An 18726-nucleotide genomic window follows, 5' to 3' on the forward strand; every position below is an offset into this window, starting at 1 on the left:
GTTTAATGTGGAAAATCTGACACAGGCTTGTTGCACTTGTGTTTCCAAAACTAGTATCTAGTCAATCAGTACAAAATGGGACACAATGTTCTTGTTAAAATGGGAACAGCCTCCTCTAAGCTCCAGTTGAAGCTCTGCAGCTGATTTGTGCTGGTGCATGAAATGTTTGCTGCCAAATTGACCTTTTAACAATTTTTTTGAAAAGACAAATTTTAGTGCATGTTCTTTCTAATAAAAGAAGTGTTTTTGCAAGGACTATGAATGCTATGTTTTAATTGTTTAATTGAACAGTTGAGCTAGCTACCCTAATCAATATACAAGTTAAATATTTAAGGCACTGTGTGCTCATTTTGTATCAGGAGTTTTTTTCCAAACTTGATACTTAACAGTGTAAATTCAAAGCAGAAATCCTAGCATAGAACCGTGATTCAGCAAGTCAGCCTCCAGAGATTCAACTAAGAATATAAGTGTTGTGCCACTTTCAGAATAAACAGTTTTGAGCCAAAATCCCAAGAAGCCAGGTTTACTGTATTGGAATTGCCCTATCTACTCTCAGCTGTGTTAAATAGATTTTAAGGAAGAGTAGCAAGAGTAAGCATTGGTCCCTTAGAGGGTAAGACTGGGGAATTAATAATGAAGAAATGGCAGAGACTTTGAACAAGTATTTTGTATGTCTTCACAGTGAGAGACAGTGAAAACATCCCAAGAATAGTAGAAAATCAAGAGGCAAAGGAGAGGAACATAAACGATCACTTAAAAAAAAGTACTAGGAAAACTAATGGGAGCAAAAGCTGACAAGTTCCCTGAACCTGATGGCCTGCATCCTAGGGTCTTAAAGGAAGTGCCTGCAGTGATACATTGACAGTGGATGCATTGGTTGTAATCTTCCAAAATTCCCTAGATTCTGGAAAGTCCCTGCGGATTGGGAACCACCAATGTAACAGCACGATTCAAGAAAGGAGGGAGACAGAAAACAAGAAACTATAGGCCAATTAGTCAATGGGAAAAATGCTAGAATCCATTATTAAGGAGGTAGTAGTAAGACATTTAGAAAATAATGATACAATCAGGCGGAATCAACATAGTTTTGTGAAAGGGCAAATTTGTTTGTTAAATGTATTAACAGTCCTTTGAGGAAAATCTCTTGCCACCTATCCGTAAGCAAAAGGTATTTTTCACGTATGCGATAGTGTGGTTTCCCAATCCTTTGGTTTGCGTGATCCAATTTACTAATAATCCGTAGCAAGGTTAGTTTATTTCACGTTCAGAAACCTGGTGGTGGAGTGTCCTTAACTTCCGACTCCAAACAAACACACACACACAGGCGCACAAAAGGGGCAATCGAGAAAAGGAGTTTTACAGTACAAAACCACAGAAATGAATATTAGCTCACGTGATTTCCAGAGTCCGAGAAGTCAAAGTTCAGAGGGTGTTTCCTTTGTGGCAGGGTTCATTTTCAATGAGTTCCTGGTTAGAGATAACAATATGTAAATCCTTGAAACGAATGATGCTGCAGCATGATGGACTTCTGTGTTCGGACCATTTGACAGGCATTCACAGAATCATAATCACAGTGCAGAAGAGGCCCTTCAGCCCATCGAGTCTGCACCAACACGTGAGAAACACCTGACCTACCTACCTAATCCTATTTACCAGCACTTGGCCCATAGCCTTGAATGTTATGACGTGCCAAGTGCTCATCAAGGTACTTTTTAAAGGATGTGAGGCAACCCGCCTCCACCACCCTCCCAGGCAGCGCATTCCAAACCGTCACCACCCTCTGGGTAAAAAAGTTTTTCCTCACATCCCCCCTAAACCTCCTGCCCCTCACCTTGAACTTGTGTCCCCTCATGACTGACCCTTCAACTAAGGGAAACAGCTGCTCCCTATCCACCCTGTCCATGCCCCTCATAATCTTGAACACCTCGATCAGGTCGTCCCTCAGTCTTCTCTGTTCCAACGAAAACAACCCAAGTCTATCCAACCTCTCTTCATAACTTAAATGTCTCGTCCCAGGCAACATGCTGGTGAATCTCCTCTGCACCCCCTCCAGTGCAATCACATCCTTCCTGTAATGTGGCAACCAGAACTGCACACAGTACTCCTGCTGTGGCCTCACCAAGGTTCTATACAACTCCAACATGACCTCCCTACTTTTGTAATCTATACCTCGATTGATAAAGGCAAGTGTCCCATATGCCTTTTTCACCACCCCGCTAACATGCCCCTCCGCCTTCAGAGATCTATGGACACACACACCAAGGTCCCTTTGTTCCTCAGAACTTCCTGGTGTCATGCTGTTCATTGTCAAATTACTCCTTTCATTGATCAGAGACTTTTAAAATCAAGCGGGCTTCATGGAGCTGAGGTGGTAACCAACTGCCTATTCAGTCCAGCTGCTGGTGTTCTGTCCAGTTGATAAAACAGTAGTCTACAGATTTTTCAGTTCTCAAAGGCAAATAGAGATTTCAAAATGGCCACTTGAGTCACATGACCATCTTTTTCCACAATGACTTCAAAAGAGATGTTTATCCAGTGTTTGGAACTGGCTTTGATTTCAGGACTGATAATGCCCCAGTCATTAGTTGTTGAAAGAGTTACCATCCATATCGAGGGTCTGGTGTTGGGAAGCCATTGTCTAGGCAGATCCGCTGACTTTGCTTGCAAGGTGAGAATGTCAGATGCAAATAGCACCCCTTTGAAATGGGCCTGGACAGTCCCGGGTATGATATGAGTCTGTTAGCAGCTCTGTCGGCGTGATGAGTTCTGATGTGCAAATCTCCTGTTCTTTCGTGATTGAGGGGTCTGCACAATGAGCCTCAGAAGCTGAGGAAAAAATTCCTTTGTTCCTGCAGCTTCTGGGGGTTGCTCCCAGACAAAGGACCAACACTGGTCATGTTTAGCAGCCATATTTTTTGTTTCAGCAGAAAGTCAATGTTCAAAAATGGCAAAAGAAAGTTCTGGATTTCTTTTCATATCACATGGAACACAGCCATAAGTGTTCATAGTATTGGGGATGCTATATTAGCATGGTTAGAGGATTGGCTAACTAACAAGAAACAGAGTCGGGATAAATGTGTCAGTTGTAGGTTGGCGAACTGTAACCAGTGGAGTGCTACGGGAATCAATGCTGGGACTCCAACTGCTTATGATCTATGTTAATGACTCGAATGAAGGAATAGAGTATATCACAGCCAAATTTACTGATGATACAAAGATTGGTAGGAATGCTAGTTGTGAGGAGGCTACAAAGGGCAGAATCTTGTGGCATTGGAGGTCTCGCCTGCCAGATGGAGAGTTGGCAAGAGAGCTGCGGTGCCTCTCTTTGGGAGGCCCGCTGAACCACAAGCCACATCAGGCATTGGCAAGGCCACCTTTGGGCCTTCCCCTGGAATCAAAACCCAGAGGGCAGAAGTCTCACCTCTTGCACTCAGCAGTGTCACTGAGGAGGCCATGTCTGCTGCCAGGAGGACACCCCCTGGAGTCCTGGGATAGCAGAGGACCCAGGCCACTGTTAAGTAGTGGGGGAGTGTGGGTCGAGGGGAGGAGGAGTGTATGTTTGCAGGGTAGTGGTCACAGGGTGAGGTGGTATTGGAGGTGACTCTCATAGGCTCTTCCCCGCCACCAGTTCTGCCCCCCCCCCCTCCCCCAACTCGAGTGACAAGCAGTCTCACCTGTTGTGCGTGCCATATGGCAACAGACCCGCTTACATTTGGTTAATCCCCAGCAGCGAGGCCCTTAAGTGGTTTTTAATTGGCTTCCTTCCTTCCATCATAAGGTCAGAAGTCGGGACGTTCGTTGATGATTGCACGATGTGCTGCACTATTTGCAACTCAGATACTGAAACAGCCCATATGCAAATGCAGCAAGACCTGGACAATATCCAGTCTCGGGCTCACAAGTGGCAAGTAACATTTTGCACCACATAAGTGCCAGGCAATGACCATCTCCAATAAGAGAGAATCTAATCATCATCCCTTGACATCCCCCACTATCAACACCCTGGTGGTTACCATTGACCAGAAACTGAACTGGGCTAGCCATATAAATACTGTAGCTACAAGAGCCTGTCAGAGGCTAGGAATCCTGCGACGAGTGACTCCACCTCCTGACTCCCCAAAGTCTGTCCACAATCTACAAGGCACAGGAGTGTGATGGAATACTCCCCAATTGCCTGGATGAGTGCAGCTCCAACAGCACTCAAGAAGCTCGACATCATCCAGAACAAAGCAGCCTGCTTGATTGGCACCCCTTCCACATACATTCACTCCCTCCATCACCAATACATAGTGGCAGCAGTGTGTACCATCTGCAAGATGCACTGCAGGAACTCGCCAAGGCTCCTAAGGCTGCACTTGCCAAGCCCATGACTGCTACCATCTAAAAGGACAAGGGAAGCAGGCACATGGGAACATCACCTCCTGCAAGTTCCCCTCCAACCTACTCACCATCCAGACTTGAAAATATATTGCTGTTCCTTCACTATTGCTGGTTCAAAATCCTGGAACTCCCTTCCTTATAGCACTGTGGGTGTACCTACACCACATGGACTGCAGTGGTTCAAGAAGGCAGCTCATCACCACCTTCTGAAGGGCAATTAGGGATGGGCAATAAGTGCTGACCTTGCCAGTTATGCCTACATCCCAAGAATGAATAAAAAAAGGACCTCCATTGGCTTACCTGCCCAGAGCTTAATTCGGACAGTGGTGGAAATGTCCGGAGGGTTCAGGTAGGCCACCACCCCACTTAATTACATGCTCTTCCCATCTCCAAGCTTGCCACCAGCAAGAGCAGAAGATTTCGCCCAAAGAGTCTGCAAAGGGTTAAGTAGATTGGCGGAAATTTGGAAGATGGGAAAATGTGAGGTTGTCCACTTTGGCAGGAAGAATAGAAAAGCAAACAGGGAGAGACTGCAGAATGCAGTGCAGAGGGATCTGGGTATCCTTGTACACAAATCACAATAAGTTAGCATGCAAGTACAGCAAATAATTTGGCCTTTATTGCTGGGATTGTGTATAAAAGTAGGAAAAGTCTTTGCAACAGCTCTACAGGGCTTTCATTAGGCCTCACCTGGAGTACCATGTTTTGCTTTGGTCTCCTTACTTAAGGAGGGACCTACTTGCCTTTGAAGCAGTTCAGAGAAGTTCACTCAGCTGATTCCTGAGATGAAGCGGTCATCTTGTGAAGTAAGGTTGAGCCTATACCGTTTGGAATTTAAAAGGATGAAAGGTGATCTTATTGAAACACAAGATTTTGGGCTGAATTTCATGCACCCCTATTGGTATGTTTAAAGGTGGTGGGAAGTAAAACTCAGCAAGTGACTGCCCGCTGACAACTTGCTGGTCTCCCGACCTGTTTTCCAGTTTACAGGGGTCGGGCAGGTAGGTGGCAGGCAGGCTTGGACCTGTTGAGGGCCTTGAGTGGCTAATTAATGTTCACTTATGGGCCTCATTCCGCCCCCGCCACTGTTTTACTCGTGACATGGGGTAGCCATGCCAAGCGGCTGGCCCGACAGCTTTTACTGCATGTTCTGGTGTCAGGCAAAGGTGGGGGGAACCTCCTTTGCGACTCCTCTGTATCCATTGGAAGCACCACTCCCCAGACCCCTCATAATTTTTTCCCCCAACTCCCTTCATCAGCCCTGCTGAGGTCTGTTACCCTGGCCCTGCTGGTACTCCAGACTTGCCTGAAGTCCATCCTCTGGCTCCTCTCCTTCGGGGACTGGCTGTAGTCCCAGCAGTGGCCACCACTGAAGCCTAGCACTACTGGGTCTACAGAACTGCCAGCTCGTCCAATTGGCCAGTAAATCCCTAGGGTGAGACTTCCTCCAGTTCATAGCACCCTCGCCTTTGAATCAGAGGGTTGTGGGTTCATGTCCCACTCCCGGAAACCAAGAACTGTGATTGTACTCGAAGACGAGTTGCAATCTGTGACTGTTGGTAACTCGAAAGAGTTTCCTCCCCAGATGGGGGAGGAACAGCCTACTGAGCATAACATGGCTGCAGGACAGTTGGCTTTTTTGTGGGAGGGCTCCTGACCTACACTTCAGCTGGGGGAGGTTGGGGAAATCACAGTGCCCTGTCAAGTCCTCAGAGGGGTTTGACAGGGTAGATGCTGGGTGGCTGTTTCCTCTCGGGGGTGAATATAAAACCAGAGGAGACAATTTAAAAATAAGACTGGGATAAGAAGGAATTTCCTCAGAGGGGTGTTAATCTTTGAAATCCTCTTCCACAGAGAGCAGTGAAGCTGGGTAATCGAATATATTCGAGGCTGAGTTAGATAGATTTTTGATCGACAAGGGAGTTAAGTTATGGGGGGCAGGGAAGAAAGTGGAGTTAAGGCCTCATTCAGATCAGCCATGATCTTATTGAGTGGAGGAGCAGGTTCGAGGGGCCAAATGGCCTGCTACTCCTGTTTCTTGTGATTACTTGAGGCCCAAGCAAGAATATGGTTCAGCCCTGAAGTAGCAGTAATCTCTATCAGTCACAGATAAGTAGAAAAGGTGATGAATAACCGTGGTAGCAGTAATAAAATCTTTTTTAGTTATAAATAAGACCATAAGACGTAGGCTATTCGGCCCATCGAGTCTGCTCTGCCATTCAATGAGATCATGGCTGATCTGGTAATCCTCAACTCCACTTCCCTGCCTTTTTCCCCAGAACCCTTGATTCCCTTACTGATTAAAAATCTGTCTATCTCAGCCTTGAATATACTTAACGACCCAGCCTCTGCAGCCCTCTATGGTAAAAAATTCCACAGATTGACTATCCTCTGGTAGAAGAAATTACTCCTCATGTCTGTTTTAAATGGGCGCCCCCTTATTCTGAGATTATGCCCTCTGGCCCTAGACTCTCCCACAAGGGGAAACAACCTCTCCGCATCTACCCTGTCAAGCCCCCTAAAAATCTTATAGGTTTCAATAAGGTCGCCTCTCATTCTTCTAAATGAGCACAGGCCCAAACTACTCGACCTCTCCTCATAAGAAAATCCCTCCAATAACTACACTTCAAAAGTACTTTATTGTCTGTAAAGCACTTTGAGATGTCCTGACTCATGAAAGGTTGTTTTTCTCCTTTTCCCTCTCTTCTTTTTCTTTTTGGATTTAGGTGGTTTGGGGAAAATTCAGGTGGACTCCCAGGGTACAAGAGATTTACTAGCTTTTACAACCTTTCTTAACTCTATTTCCCAGTGTGTCTGCTCCACTCCATTCTTTTGCCTCTGGCAACCCCTGCTCTGTCTTTAGTGGCAGCCAACAGCCATTTTTGTCCTACATTTGAATGGTGACACCCTTACTATCTCTTTCCCACTCCCTCAAAAACCTCTTCCAACATTGGTCACCCTCCTAACCCATGTTTGGCTGCTACTTAAGTACATTGGGACGTTTTCTACTTTATAAATGACCAAAATATGTTGCTCTGTTGATAGAAGAAATTAAATGTTCAGAATAACTTAAGACCAAATTGCTATCTGTTTATTGGGAGTTTTAAGTAAGATAGATTTATTCTGTCACTGACCATCTATACATTTTGTATAGAAACTTTACAGAACAAGTATGCCACAACTTGTCAAAGAATAGCATATTGATTTGGAAATTGAAATTTTCATGGAAGAATTTATTTTATATCTCAAATGTTGAAGCAGAAGGTTTAATTATACTTCAATAGGTAAACCATTACAGTGGTGAGACTACTGGGCCATACACCTAATTTTAGTAGACTTTAGTATGAAAGTAGAGTGCTGTTACTAGGATTATATGGAGTTGTAGTACATATATGCTGTAAGAAAATCATTTGCCTTCTGTTTGGTTTTAATCAAATTATTCTTACTGATACAACAACCCTAGTGTTGTACAGCTCCTAATGCTCTCTCCAAATAAACTCTAGTAGGATATGCTTTGCTGAAATCAGATTAAAATTAATTCCTATAGTGCAGCTGTGTGACAGCTTCACATACTTTTGCATGCTAACAAGGTCCTAATGAGCAACAGTGACGAGATTATGTAGCTGCTTGATATCACAACTTGCCCATCAACTTTTGCTGAAGTACAAAATGGAGCATGCATTTTTTTTCACTTACGCCTGTGGTCAACCTTTTAATGTTGCTTTTTGTATTCAGCAAGACTTGTGCTAGCACCACCAGTTCCTTGTGTACGTTGCAGAACTGACTGTAACCCAGTTAAACCTCCCAGTTTAAAAAAAAATCGGACACTTCAGGTTTAAAACAAATATGTCCTGCTGTGTGTCAGGAGCCAGTGGTGATAGCACAAGTTTTGTTAATCATTCTGTATGCATGTTGAAGTTTTTGTGGCTATTTTTTTAGCCACAAAATTATTCAATTTTTAACGACAGTTGAAGGATTTTGGTTTAAGAGTTCTTGTCCATCAGTGTTTCTAATATGGTTATATAGTGCGGGCAGACGACAGTAATTGTAATTTCCTTTGAACATTAATATAATAGGAAATTGATAAAATATACGTCAGCCAACTTGTTCACTTAACGTTTGCTATACAGCAAACACATGGCAAGAAGGGAACATTGTTTTGATTATCCCAAGATGTTGTATTGCACATGGGAATCAAATGGCATAGAATGAACAAAGCAAGTAATGTGTTTCTTGGGAATAAATGTGAATCAAACATTTGTACATTTTTTGCTCTCTCCTGTTGATTTGTTTTCTGTTATCATTATCAGCATAATTTCTGCCAGTTGCAGTCTCAGCATTTGATGACTGAAGCAAAGAGGGAGGCTAAAGTTTTTTTTCCCCCAGTTTCTTGGGTCTGCTTGGGGCACCTACCTTTCCTGATATGAGTGAACATAACTGTTAAGGATCCTCCATTTTTTTTCAACTAGTCCAAAAGAGGTGCTTCAAACAATGGTCATGGACGCTGCCCTTCCAGTGTCTCCTGTCTGTGCAAAAGTCCTGGTGTCCACATGATATGGCCAAATGTGTTCCCACTTGTTTTGTGGGAGATTGTGGACCTTTGCCTACTCATGCTATCCCAATCTGTATAGCATGTTGAAGCATCAATTCTCCATCTTTTTACAGATTGAATGCTGAACATCGGGGACACTAATATCAACACCTATACTTCCTTTTGACAATGTGTGTATATTTTTGTGTGGAATTGACTAGTATTTTTGATTAAGTACTGCATAGCCATATATTTTGCATTGGTGTTTGCCAAGGAAGAAGACTTTGACGAAGCCATGATAAATGAGGAGATTACTGGTATACTGGATGAGATAAAAATAGAATGAAGAGAAACAATACATGCTAAATGGTACAGTTTGACACTGGGCGCAAGAAGCAAGACCTGGGGTATATTGTTTATGCATAAATCCTTGGAAGGGACAGGACCGGTTAATTGAAGCACTTAATAAAACATATTGGATCCTAGGCTTTTTAATAGTGGCGTAGAGCACAAAGCCCGGAGTTTAGCCCTCACTGGAAGATTGTGTCCAACTTTGGGCAGCACACTTTAGGAAGCTATGAAGGCTTTGGAAAGGATACTGAAGAGATTTACAAGAATGGTTCTTGAGATGAGGGATCTCCATAATGTGAATGAACTGCAGAAGGTGGGATTGTTCTCCTTAGAGCAGAGACAGCTGAGAGGAAGTTTGATAGAGGTGTTTAAAATCCTGAAGGGTTTAGAGGGAGGAAATAAAGAGAAACTGTTCAATGGCTTATGGGTCAATAACGAGATGGCACACATCTAAAGTGATTGGCAGAAGAACCAGAGGTGACATGAGGAAAAATTGTATTGTGCAGTGAATGGTATTGAACCAGGTATTTTGCATTGGTCTTCACTAAAGAGGATTCAAGTGACATCCAGAAATAGCTGTAAATCAGGAAGAAGGGAGAGAGGAACTCAGGAAAATCACCATCACCAGAAAAGAGCAAATTATTGACGCTGCGGGCTAACAAACCCCTGTTTCTTGATGGACTTCATCCTAGGATCTTGAAAGAAGTGGCTGATGAGATAGTTGATGAGCTGGTTTTAATTTTATAAAAACTCCCTGGATTAGAGAAGATTCCATTAGATTGGAAAATAGCAAATGTAACTCCTTTATTTAAAAAGGTGGGGAGACAGAAAGGAAACTACAGGCCAATTAGTGTAACATCTGTCATAAGGAAAATGTTAGAAGATGTTGTTATAGCAGGGCACTTAGAAAAATTCAAGGCAATCAGGCAGAGTCAACATGTGAAAGGGAAATCATGTTTAACCAATTTATTAAGAGTTCTTTGAAGGAGCCACATGTGTTGTGGATAAAGGGGAACCGGTGGATGTACTGTACTTGAATTTCCAGAAGGAACTTGATAAGGTGCCACATCAAAGGCTATTGCAAAAATTAAAAGCTCATGGTGTAGGGGGTAACATATGGTCTTCTAGAAAAATCTTCTATCCATGACAGTAAGTCTTTTTCTGGTTGACAGAATGTGACAAGTGATCTGCTACAGGGATCAGTGCTGGGGCCTCAAGTTTTTACTGTTTATATAAATGACTTGGATGAAGGGGCCAAAGATATGGTTGCTAAATTTGCTGACAACACAGATAGGTAGGAAAGTAATTTGTGAAGAGGACGTAAGGAGGCTACAAAGTGACATAGATAAGTTAAGTGAGTGGGCAAAGGTCTGGTAAATGGAGTATAATGTGGTGGAAGCAGAGTGTTTGACTATTTTTAAATCAGAGCTAGATAGATTCTTGATAAGCAAGGGGGTGAAAGGTTATCGGGGATTAGCGGGAAGGTGGAGTTGAGGTTACAGTCAGATCCAAGATCTTGTTGAACGGCAGAGCAGACTTGAGGAACTCCTACTAATTCGTATGAAGGTACATATGTATGTGTATACGTTTGAATAGTTAAGATTCAGAATGCACTGCCTGGACACTGGATCAATACTAACTTCCAAAAAGGAATTGGATAAATACTTGAAGAAGAAAAGGTTGCTGGCGTATGAGGAAAGAACAGGAGAATGGGACTAACTGGATTGGTCTTTGAAAAAGCTGGCGCAGAGTCCATGGGCCAGTTGGCCTCATTATGTATTATGATTTACTATGATTCTATTTAACTGATTCAATATTTAGCCGACACAATGGGCAGGAATTTTTGCTTGGTGTGCAGGTGCACACCCAACATGCCCAAGTGTGAAATAAAGCGCATTGACATAGGCCGAGTGTGCAGACGTCAACGTGCGCTCTTGCAATTGTTAGGTCAGTGGGCCCGCACCAGAGCCGGCAATTAAATTATTAGGCAATTAAGTTAACAATTGTCCTGAATTTTTCATTGTCCGTTCAACCTAGTGGTTGATAGGCAGGCGAAAAGGTCAAATGGCCTTTGCATTTTTGAGGAAACCTCATCCACAGGCGGGATGAGGTTTCCTAAAGCAAATAAAAATAAAGTAAAAATTCAACACTTGAATTAAAAACATGTCCCTGCTCATGTGACAGAGTCACATGAGGGGACATTTTTATTTTGATAATTAGTTTTTTTTAAACAGCGCTTCAATCTCCCTGAGGCAGCTCCATGCCTCGGAGATTGAAACACTCTTTCGCGAGCACTCCTCTCCCCGCCCACACTGAGTGCTGCCGCTCACGTTCCACACTGGGCGGGCCTTAATTGGCCCACCTGCGTAAAATCACGGTGCGGTGCCGATCACGGGCAGCAGTTGGCTTCCCAACCACCCTCCCTGGCCCCACCGAGCACCCTTGCCAAGGGCAAAACTCTGCTCAATATTTATTAAACCAATTATTGTAAGGAAGCTGAATGAAAACTTGCTGTTTAAGCACATCATGTTGTTTGTGGCCATCCAAGTTGGTCATTATCTTTATACTGAATCAGAATAATATCTTTTGACTACTTTCTCACTCGTTTTTGTTCAACTCTGAAAAGTGTGTTTGGCAGTGTTTACTGTATATGTGACTCTGTGTACATGAACTATTTGTTTTTATTCCTGCTGATTATGTAATATATGAAAAGTACACATGTAAATACTTACCTAAAAGTCAAAGCAGGCATGGTCTCCCATTAATGAATAGTAATTACTGTAAGGATAAATTATCATCTTGATAGGTTCAGTTGGCAGTAATCAAAAGATTTTGCTTCATGTTTATAACCTGCATCTAAAGAAGCTTTGTTTGCTTCTGTTTTATCCCACAATTACCAGCTTACTGAGTCAGAATCTTAATACAAGCCTAACGAGTTTTTAATTTTAAAGCATATTTGTATTTTAACAACCCGCAAGACAGGTTGAAGTGGTTACTGCTGAAACACTTAATTGTACCCACGTTGCTGAGGAAAAGGTGCAGGAAGTGCTAGATGTTAGTTATAGCCTGATAAGTAGAATAACTCGAAGAATATAAAATGCAGAAATTTGATTGGTGTTGGGAGCATGCAATATAACTGAAGGGTGAGTCAAAGCATAAGTTCTTAATGTTGCGCACCCACTGTACCTAGTTTGTATTTTTCTAAATACAGTAATGTTGACATTTTCTTTTTCAAAGCAACAAACACTGGTCATACGGCTTGAACAAAATTATCTGAGGATTAACATTTTGGGTGTGGTATGATACAGACTTTGTAGTGGCACTTAGTAAATTGGATGCATTCATTAAGTAATCCTATGACTGAATTGCCAAAATATCTTCCAGGTACTGGCAGTCACTTCAGATAAAAGTTTGTCGAGTTTCCAGTTAAACTGCAGCTCTAAAAGCATTATTTATTTCTTTCTCTTTCTAGTGGTTCAACAGCTCCTTTCAGCACACTTTTATGGAGTTTGTGAGAAACAGCAGTGGCTATTGCCCAGCACAACATAGCATCTTTGCAGACAAGTAAATCTGTGCAAGAACCTGAAGACCACCACTTTGGATTAACCATCAAAAGTCTTTTTTGACAAGATTAGGAGAGATAACAAACTTGGCCTTTTCACTATCTCCAGTTGCATTCTTACTGCCTTGAAATGCATCTCCAAATGGGGTGACTGGACTGCTGAATGTCGAATTCTTCATGTTTTGAAGGAGAGTGCAAAGCAAGAGGTGAAAAAAGGGGGACTGATTTGAAAAGATTCAAAGAAGAATATTTCCTTCTGTTGCTGCAATAAGAAATCTACAATCCTATGAAGACATTGCGCATGTATTAACTTGGAGAGATTGGGATCATTTGCTGACCTTGTACTAATATACTCCTGTGCCACTGGTTCCAGCCCCATGGCTCGTATGAATCGCCCTGCGCCAGTGGAAGTTAGTTACAAACATATGAGGTTTCTCATTACCCACAATCCTACAAATCCCACACTGAGCGCATTTATAGAGGTGAGTCTTGAAATGCTAAACAATGTTTATAGTTTACAGCATTATTCAAGAGTAAACCAATATCTGTTCAAATTAAAACTCTAAATGTGACTGAATGAAAAACCACCATGTGATGATGAGTTTTTGGCTCCTACCAATACATACTTCAGATAACGGTGCCTTTTGGTGATCCCAAAATTTACCTTTTGTGATTTTTTGTGTGTGTGTGTGTATCCTGTGTATTCGTGGGATCCTTGAAATAAAAACAGTAATAAAGATGCACAGTTAGTTGGTCAATATCTAGAATTGCAAAGAAACTGAAGCACAGGAGCAAACTGTTTGGCCCAACTAGCCATGCTGCTGTTTATCTTTCTCAAATGCTCAACCAATTCCCTTTGCCTTCAACAATTTATCTGAACTCTTCTTAAATATTGACTTAGCCCCTACTTCAGCCGCTAACTCTGGTAATGGATTCCAAACCTCATAACCATCTGTACAAAGGGGGACAACAAACCTTCTCCTGCTCTCTGTCTTCAATTTCTAGTGGAGTGCCACAGGAATCAGTGTTGGTGCCTCAACTATTTACAATCACTATTAATGACTTGGATGAAGGGACTGAGTGTACTGTAACCAAATTTAATGATGATACAAAGGTGGGAAAGCAAGTTGTGAGTCTGACACAACCTGTGAAGGGACATAGATAGGTAAGTGAGTGGGCAAACAATTTGGCAGGGGGAGTATAATGTGAAATTATCCATTTTGGCAGGGAGAATAGAAAAGTTGAATATTATTTAAATGGAGAGAGGCTGCACGATACTGTAGTACAGAGGGATCTGGGTGTCCCTGGACATGAATCTCAAATAAGTTAGTATGCAGGTGCAACCAGTAATTAGGAAGGCAAATGGGAAGTTGGAGTTTAATGCAAGGGGAAATGGAGTATAGGTGTAGGGAAGTCTTGATAGAACTGTACAGGGCATGGTGAGACCACACTTAGAGTATAGTTTACAGTTTGGGTCTCCTTATTTAAGGAGGGATATATTTGTGTTGGGGGCAGTTCAGAGGAGGTGCAACAGGTTGAATCCTGGGATGAAGGGCTTGTCTTAAGAGGATAGGTTGGGCTAATACTCATTGGAGCTTAGAAGAATGAGAGGTTATTAAAACATAAGATTCTGAGGGGACTTGATGGGGTAGATGTTGAGAGGATGTTTCCCTTTAGAATCTAGAACTAGGAGTAGAGTGATATGTCTTAACTGCATCAAGTGTAAAAAGCACCGCATTTGAGGTAGGGAAAAAGGTCCCTAAAGGAATAAAATAATGAATAAACTCTATTTCTGTAGTCCAATACACCTGATGTAGAATTGGACCTTTTTTTTGGAAAAGGCAAAAGGAACATGTTCAGTGCTGGATGCTTTCTTCATAAATGGCCCACTGAAAACTCATAAAGTAAGATGTCCTGCTCTGTCCAGAAATTCAGTGGATCAGGCGTAGTCAACTGTCTGCCTTGCAGTTAAATTGGCACAATCCCCAGTCTAGATGTGCAATGGAATTATGTGATACCATCTTTGAATATGTTTATTTAAAAATATACAGTTGCTTTGAAAAAAAAATGGAATTAAATTAAAATGAGCCTAAAGTAACAGAAAAACACACAACCTGGCACTATAGAACCAATGTGCAGACCTGTTGCTATTAACAGTTTATTTGCCCTGATTTCAAACTAATTTCTCTATATTGCTGGGTCAAAATCCTGGAACTCCCTCCCTAACAGCACTGTGGCTGTACCTGCACCACATGGACTGTAGTGGCTCATAAGGCAACTCACCACCACCTTCTCAAGTGCAAATAGGGATGGGCAACAAATGCTGGCCTAGCCAGCGAATCCCACAACCTGTGAAAGAATATAAAATACAGTGCTGGTTTAGCCAAGAATTCTATTCCTTAGCGTTATTTAACCAGTGCTGCAATCCCACCTCGTTAGGTCAAGATGCATATTTGGGCCTTGACAGGAACTTTGCACTGCAGAGAACCAGCTAATTTTAATTTTGGGGTTCCAAAGAAGAGCCATATTGGACTTGAGATGTTAACTGTCCCTCTCAGATGCTGCCAGACCTGCTGAGTTTTTCCAGCACTTTCTGTCTTTATTTCAGATCTCCAGCATCCTCATTATTTTGCTTTCATCTAACTTGGAAGCATCTCCATTGAAGGAGGCAGAATTTTGAGAAAGTCTGTCACAAAAATAATGTTTCTGCTTTGTCACCTCAGGAAAAGGCAGAGTTTATAAGGTTTCATAGGTAATGAGAATCTCTTTTTGGGTCTTCAGAATCTCCATTGGTGTTTTCTTGTACTAAATAGAGAAAATGATTAGTTAAGGACAAGACACCTACTTTAAAAGGTGTAAAACTGTGGCAGGATATAATTCTGGAGCCATTTTTCAAATGCGAATAGCTTTTTCCAATTTACTGGATTAAGGCTATTAATGTAGATAAAAACATTTCATAAACAGCCAACTGTTCCATCAGTCCATTATGGATCTTTATAGTTCTACATCTCTCTAGTTCAGTGTTCCACAAATTCTTCAAATTGAGCCTTGGAGACCTGGTGTAATAATCTAGGTAGGTTAGGAAAAGATTGGGTTTTAGTTATGGATCCTAAAGATCTTCACACAGACAATTCTTTATTACTATAATTCTGATGAAAGGTCTGTCCAAAATGTAATCCTATTGCTCTCTTTAAAGTTGACTAAGTTAACTCTTAAGATCTATGCATGAGACTGTGCTTTGGAAAGAGTGCCAACTTGCATCGCGTCATCTGCCAGGACTGAATTTATCCTACTGTTTCGAGGTTTGAATCCATGTCCAGGCAAGAAATAGCTGCTTTGTTTCCCTTTGGAATTTTGAGTGTACATTTTGCATGACTAAGAAAATACTCAGTGTATGATTGTCTACAATTTGGTAGCACGTTTGCATTATTAATTCTTTGTCAGCGGGCAACAGTTTGCATTTGCATTATCATTAAAGTTATTTTGTAAGCCCAAACACTGTCCAGCGTAAACCTCCTTGAAAGTAAAAACAGAAAATTCTGGAAAAACTCAGGCCTGACAGTGCCTGTGGAGAGAGAAATAGAGTTAATGTTTCAAATCTGTATGACCCTTCTTCAGAGCTAAAAAGAAGTAGAAATGTGATGAAATTTATACTGTTTAAAGGGGTTGGAGCACGTGAAGCTGGATAGAAGGCCAGCGATAGGTGGGCACTAAGGAGAGATTGATAAAGATGTCATGGACAAAAAGACAGGGAATGTTAATGGTAGTGATAAGGGCCAAAAGAGGCGCTGATAGCAGCATAAAGACTCCTTAGAGGACTTGGTCTTAAGGCTTCAGTTTGCCAATTCATGGATACAACGGTGCAATTTCAAATTGAATGATAAAATGCTATGAATACTGCAAACTAAACTGTAAAATGTGAAAACTTTAACTTTTCACATCTGCAGTTTTCTCTTGGATAGCTAAAGTTTTAATGCTTGGACAGTATCAATCACACTGGTAGCTGCAGTTAGTAAGAATACTGAGAAATGGTTTCAAACAAACTTATGTAAATTGAATGTCTAGTCAAGCTAAATGGTACTGTTTAGCTTCAGGAGTGGTGAGATGCTTGGAATTTTGTGCTGATTGAGCAGGTCGTGGGTGGGCTGGTTGTCTCCATCATTCTTGACATTGGAGAAAATGATCTCAAAATGGAGGGAAAATTGAAAGGCTGATTTAAAAGGGCATTATCTGAAGAAAATAATGGTTTAATTCTCATGTGCATTTTGGGTATGAAAAGATGTACAAACCCCTTAATTGCAAATATAGTTGGGAATATTAGCATTAAACATCAAAAAGAAATCTCGAAGTATCTAAAGGGAAAATACAAAGGAAAACAGTAAAATCTACATAACACAAGGGACTTGGTTTATAATCTCTGCTAAATGATGACGATTCTAGAGGCTGAGAACATGTAAATAAATTTCTAAAAGGAATGTCATGTTGAATGAACCTTATTGAATTCTTTGAAGAAATAACAGTGAACATAGGCAATGGAGTGGATGTGGTGTATATGGACTATTAGAAGTCCTTCAATTAAAGTAGGAGACTCAAGGCATTTGGATTGGGGAACCAGGTTGCAGAACTGATTTGAAAGATGGTTATAAAACAGAGAACAAAAGACCAGGGTTGAGGGAAGTTTCTCAAGTGACAAAGAGTGCAAGGAATTGTTCTAGGGCCAGTGTGGTTCACCATTTACATTTGTCTTGGGAATTGGAGGTATGATGTTGGAATTTACAGATAACACCGAGTTGGAGGGTATAGAATTCAAGAACCCTCGGCCAATGCCTGCTGTTCATGTGTAACTCAACATTGAACCTTAACTAATTATTCCTGCACTTAGTGAGAGTGACCAAGTTGCCAACTTAACATACTTATTTTAGTGTGTTTGGGGATCATTTCACGGAAGGCCCGCATGCGCACAATCTGTGGCAGGAAACCGTTTCCAATTCTTGGCTTTGTAAAGAGACAAAGGCCGGTGTTTTCACAATAACAGAGAACCTCTCCGTCGTTGCACAAATGGTGGAAGAGGCCCAAATCCGCAAGTCCTGCCCCCAAGCACCATACAACTCCGCAAAGATGAGTGGCAGGACAAATGATTGGACAGAATATAACTAGTCCAACAACAGAAAATGACTAAAAGGGTTAATCAGGAGAAGTAAATTTAGAGTATGAGAGGAAGCTAGCTAGAAATGTCAAAACAGATAGCAAGAGTTTCTGCAGGTACTTTAAAAAGGAAAAGTGTAAGTAAAGTGAGTGTTGGTCCTCTAGAGAGTGACAGTGGGGAGTTAATATTAAACAATGAGGAAATTATGGAAGAAATGAACAAATATTTTGCTTCTGTGTTCACTATAGAGGATACAAAAAATATTCCAGTCATAGCTGCAAATCAGGAGGTGAAAGGGAGAGGAACTTGGTGAAATTAAAATTGCTAGGGAAACAGTACTGAGAAAATTAATGGAGCTGCAGGCTGACAAGTCTCTGGGTCCCGATGGACTACATCATAGGGTCTTAAAAGAGGTGGCTAATGAGGTAGTTGATGCGCAGGTGTTAATGTTCCAAAATTTGCTAGATTCTGGAAAGTTCCATCAGATTGGAAAGTAGCAAATATAACCCCTCTATTCAAGAAGGGAGGGAGGCAGAAAACAGGAAAGTAAAGGCCAGTTAGTTTGACGTCTGTCATAAGGAAGTTGTTAGAATTGATCATTAAGGAGGAAAAGCTCAAAGCAATCGGAAAGAGTCAGCATGGTTTTGTGAAAGAAAAGTCATGTTTAACCAATTATTGGAGTTTTTTGAAGGAGCAACATGCACAGTGGATAAAGGGCAGCCTGTAGATGTGCTGTACTTGGATTTCCAGAAGGCA

At 41.7% G+C, this 18726-nt stretch overlaps 1 protein-coding gene across 6 annotated transcripts in view; it reads left to right on the plus strand.

Annotated features, from left to right (window-relative positions):
- LOC144679962 (protein tyrosine phosphatase type IVA 3-like) overlaps positions 1 to 18726 on the plus strand; it is a 166685-nt gene that overhangs the window by 127312 nt on the left and 20647 nt on the right. For 5 of the 6 annotated variants that reach the window (XM_078540973.1, XM_078540975.1, XM_078540974.1 and 2 more), the window contains one exon: positions 12735 to 13306. The exons of the other annotated variant lie outside the window; for it this stretch is intronic. In XM_078540973.1, the coding sequence (XP_078397099.1) occupies positions 13202 to 13306 (105 nt within the window). In that variant the 5' untranslated portion in view covers positions 12735 to 13201. The remainder of the gene's footprint in view (positions 1 to 12734; positions 13307 to 18726) is intronic. 6 annotated transcript variants of the gene reach the window in all.

This window comes from Cetorhinus maximus, chromosome 4 (assembly GCF_964194155.1).
Source record: "Cetorhinus maximus chromosome 4, sCetMax3.hap1.1, whole genome shotgun sequence".
Classification (NCBI taxonomy): domain Eukaryota; kingdom Metazoa; phylum Chordata; class Chondrichthyes; order Lamniformes; family Cetorhinidae; genus Cetorhinus; species Cetorhinus maximus.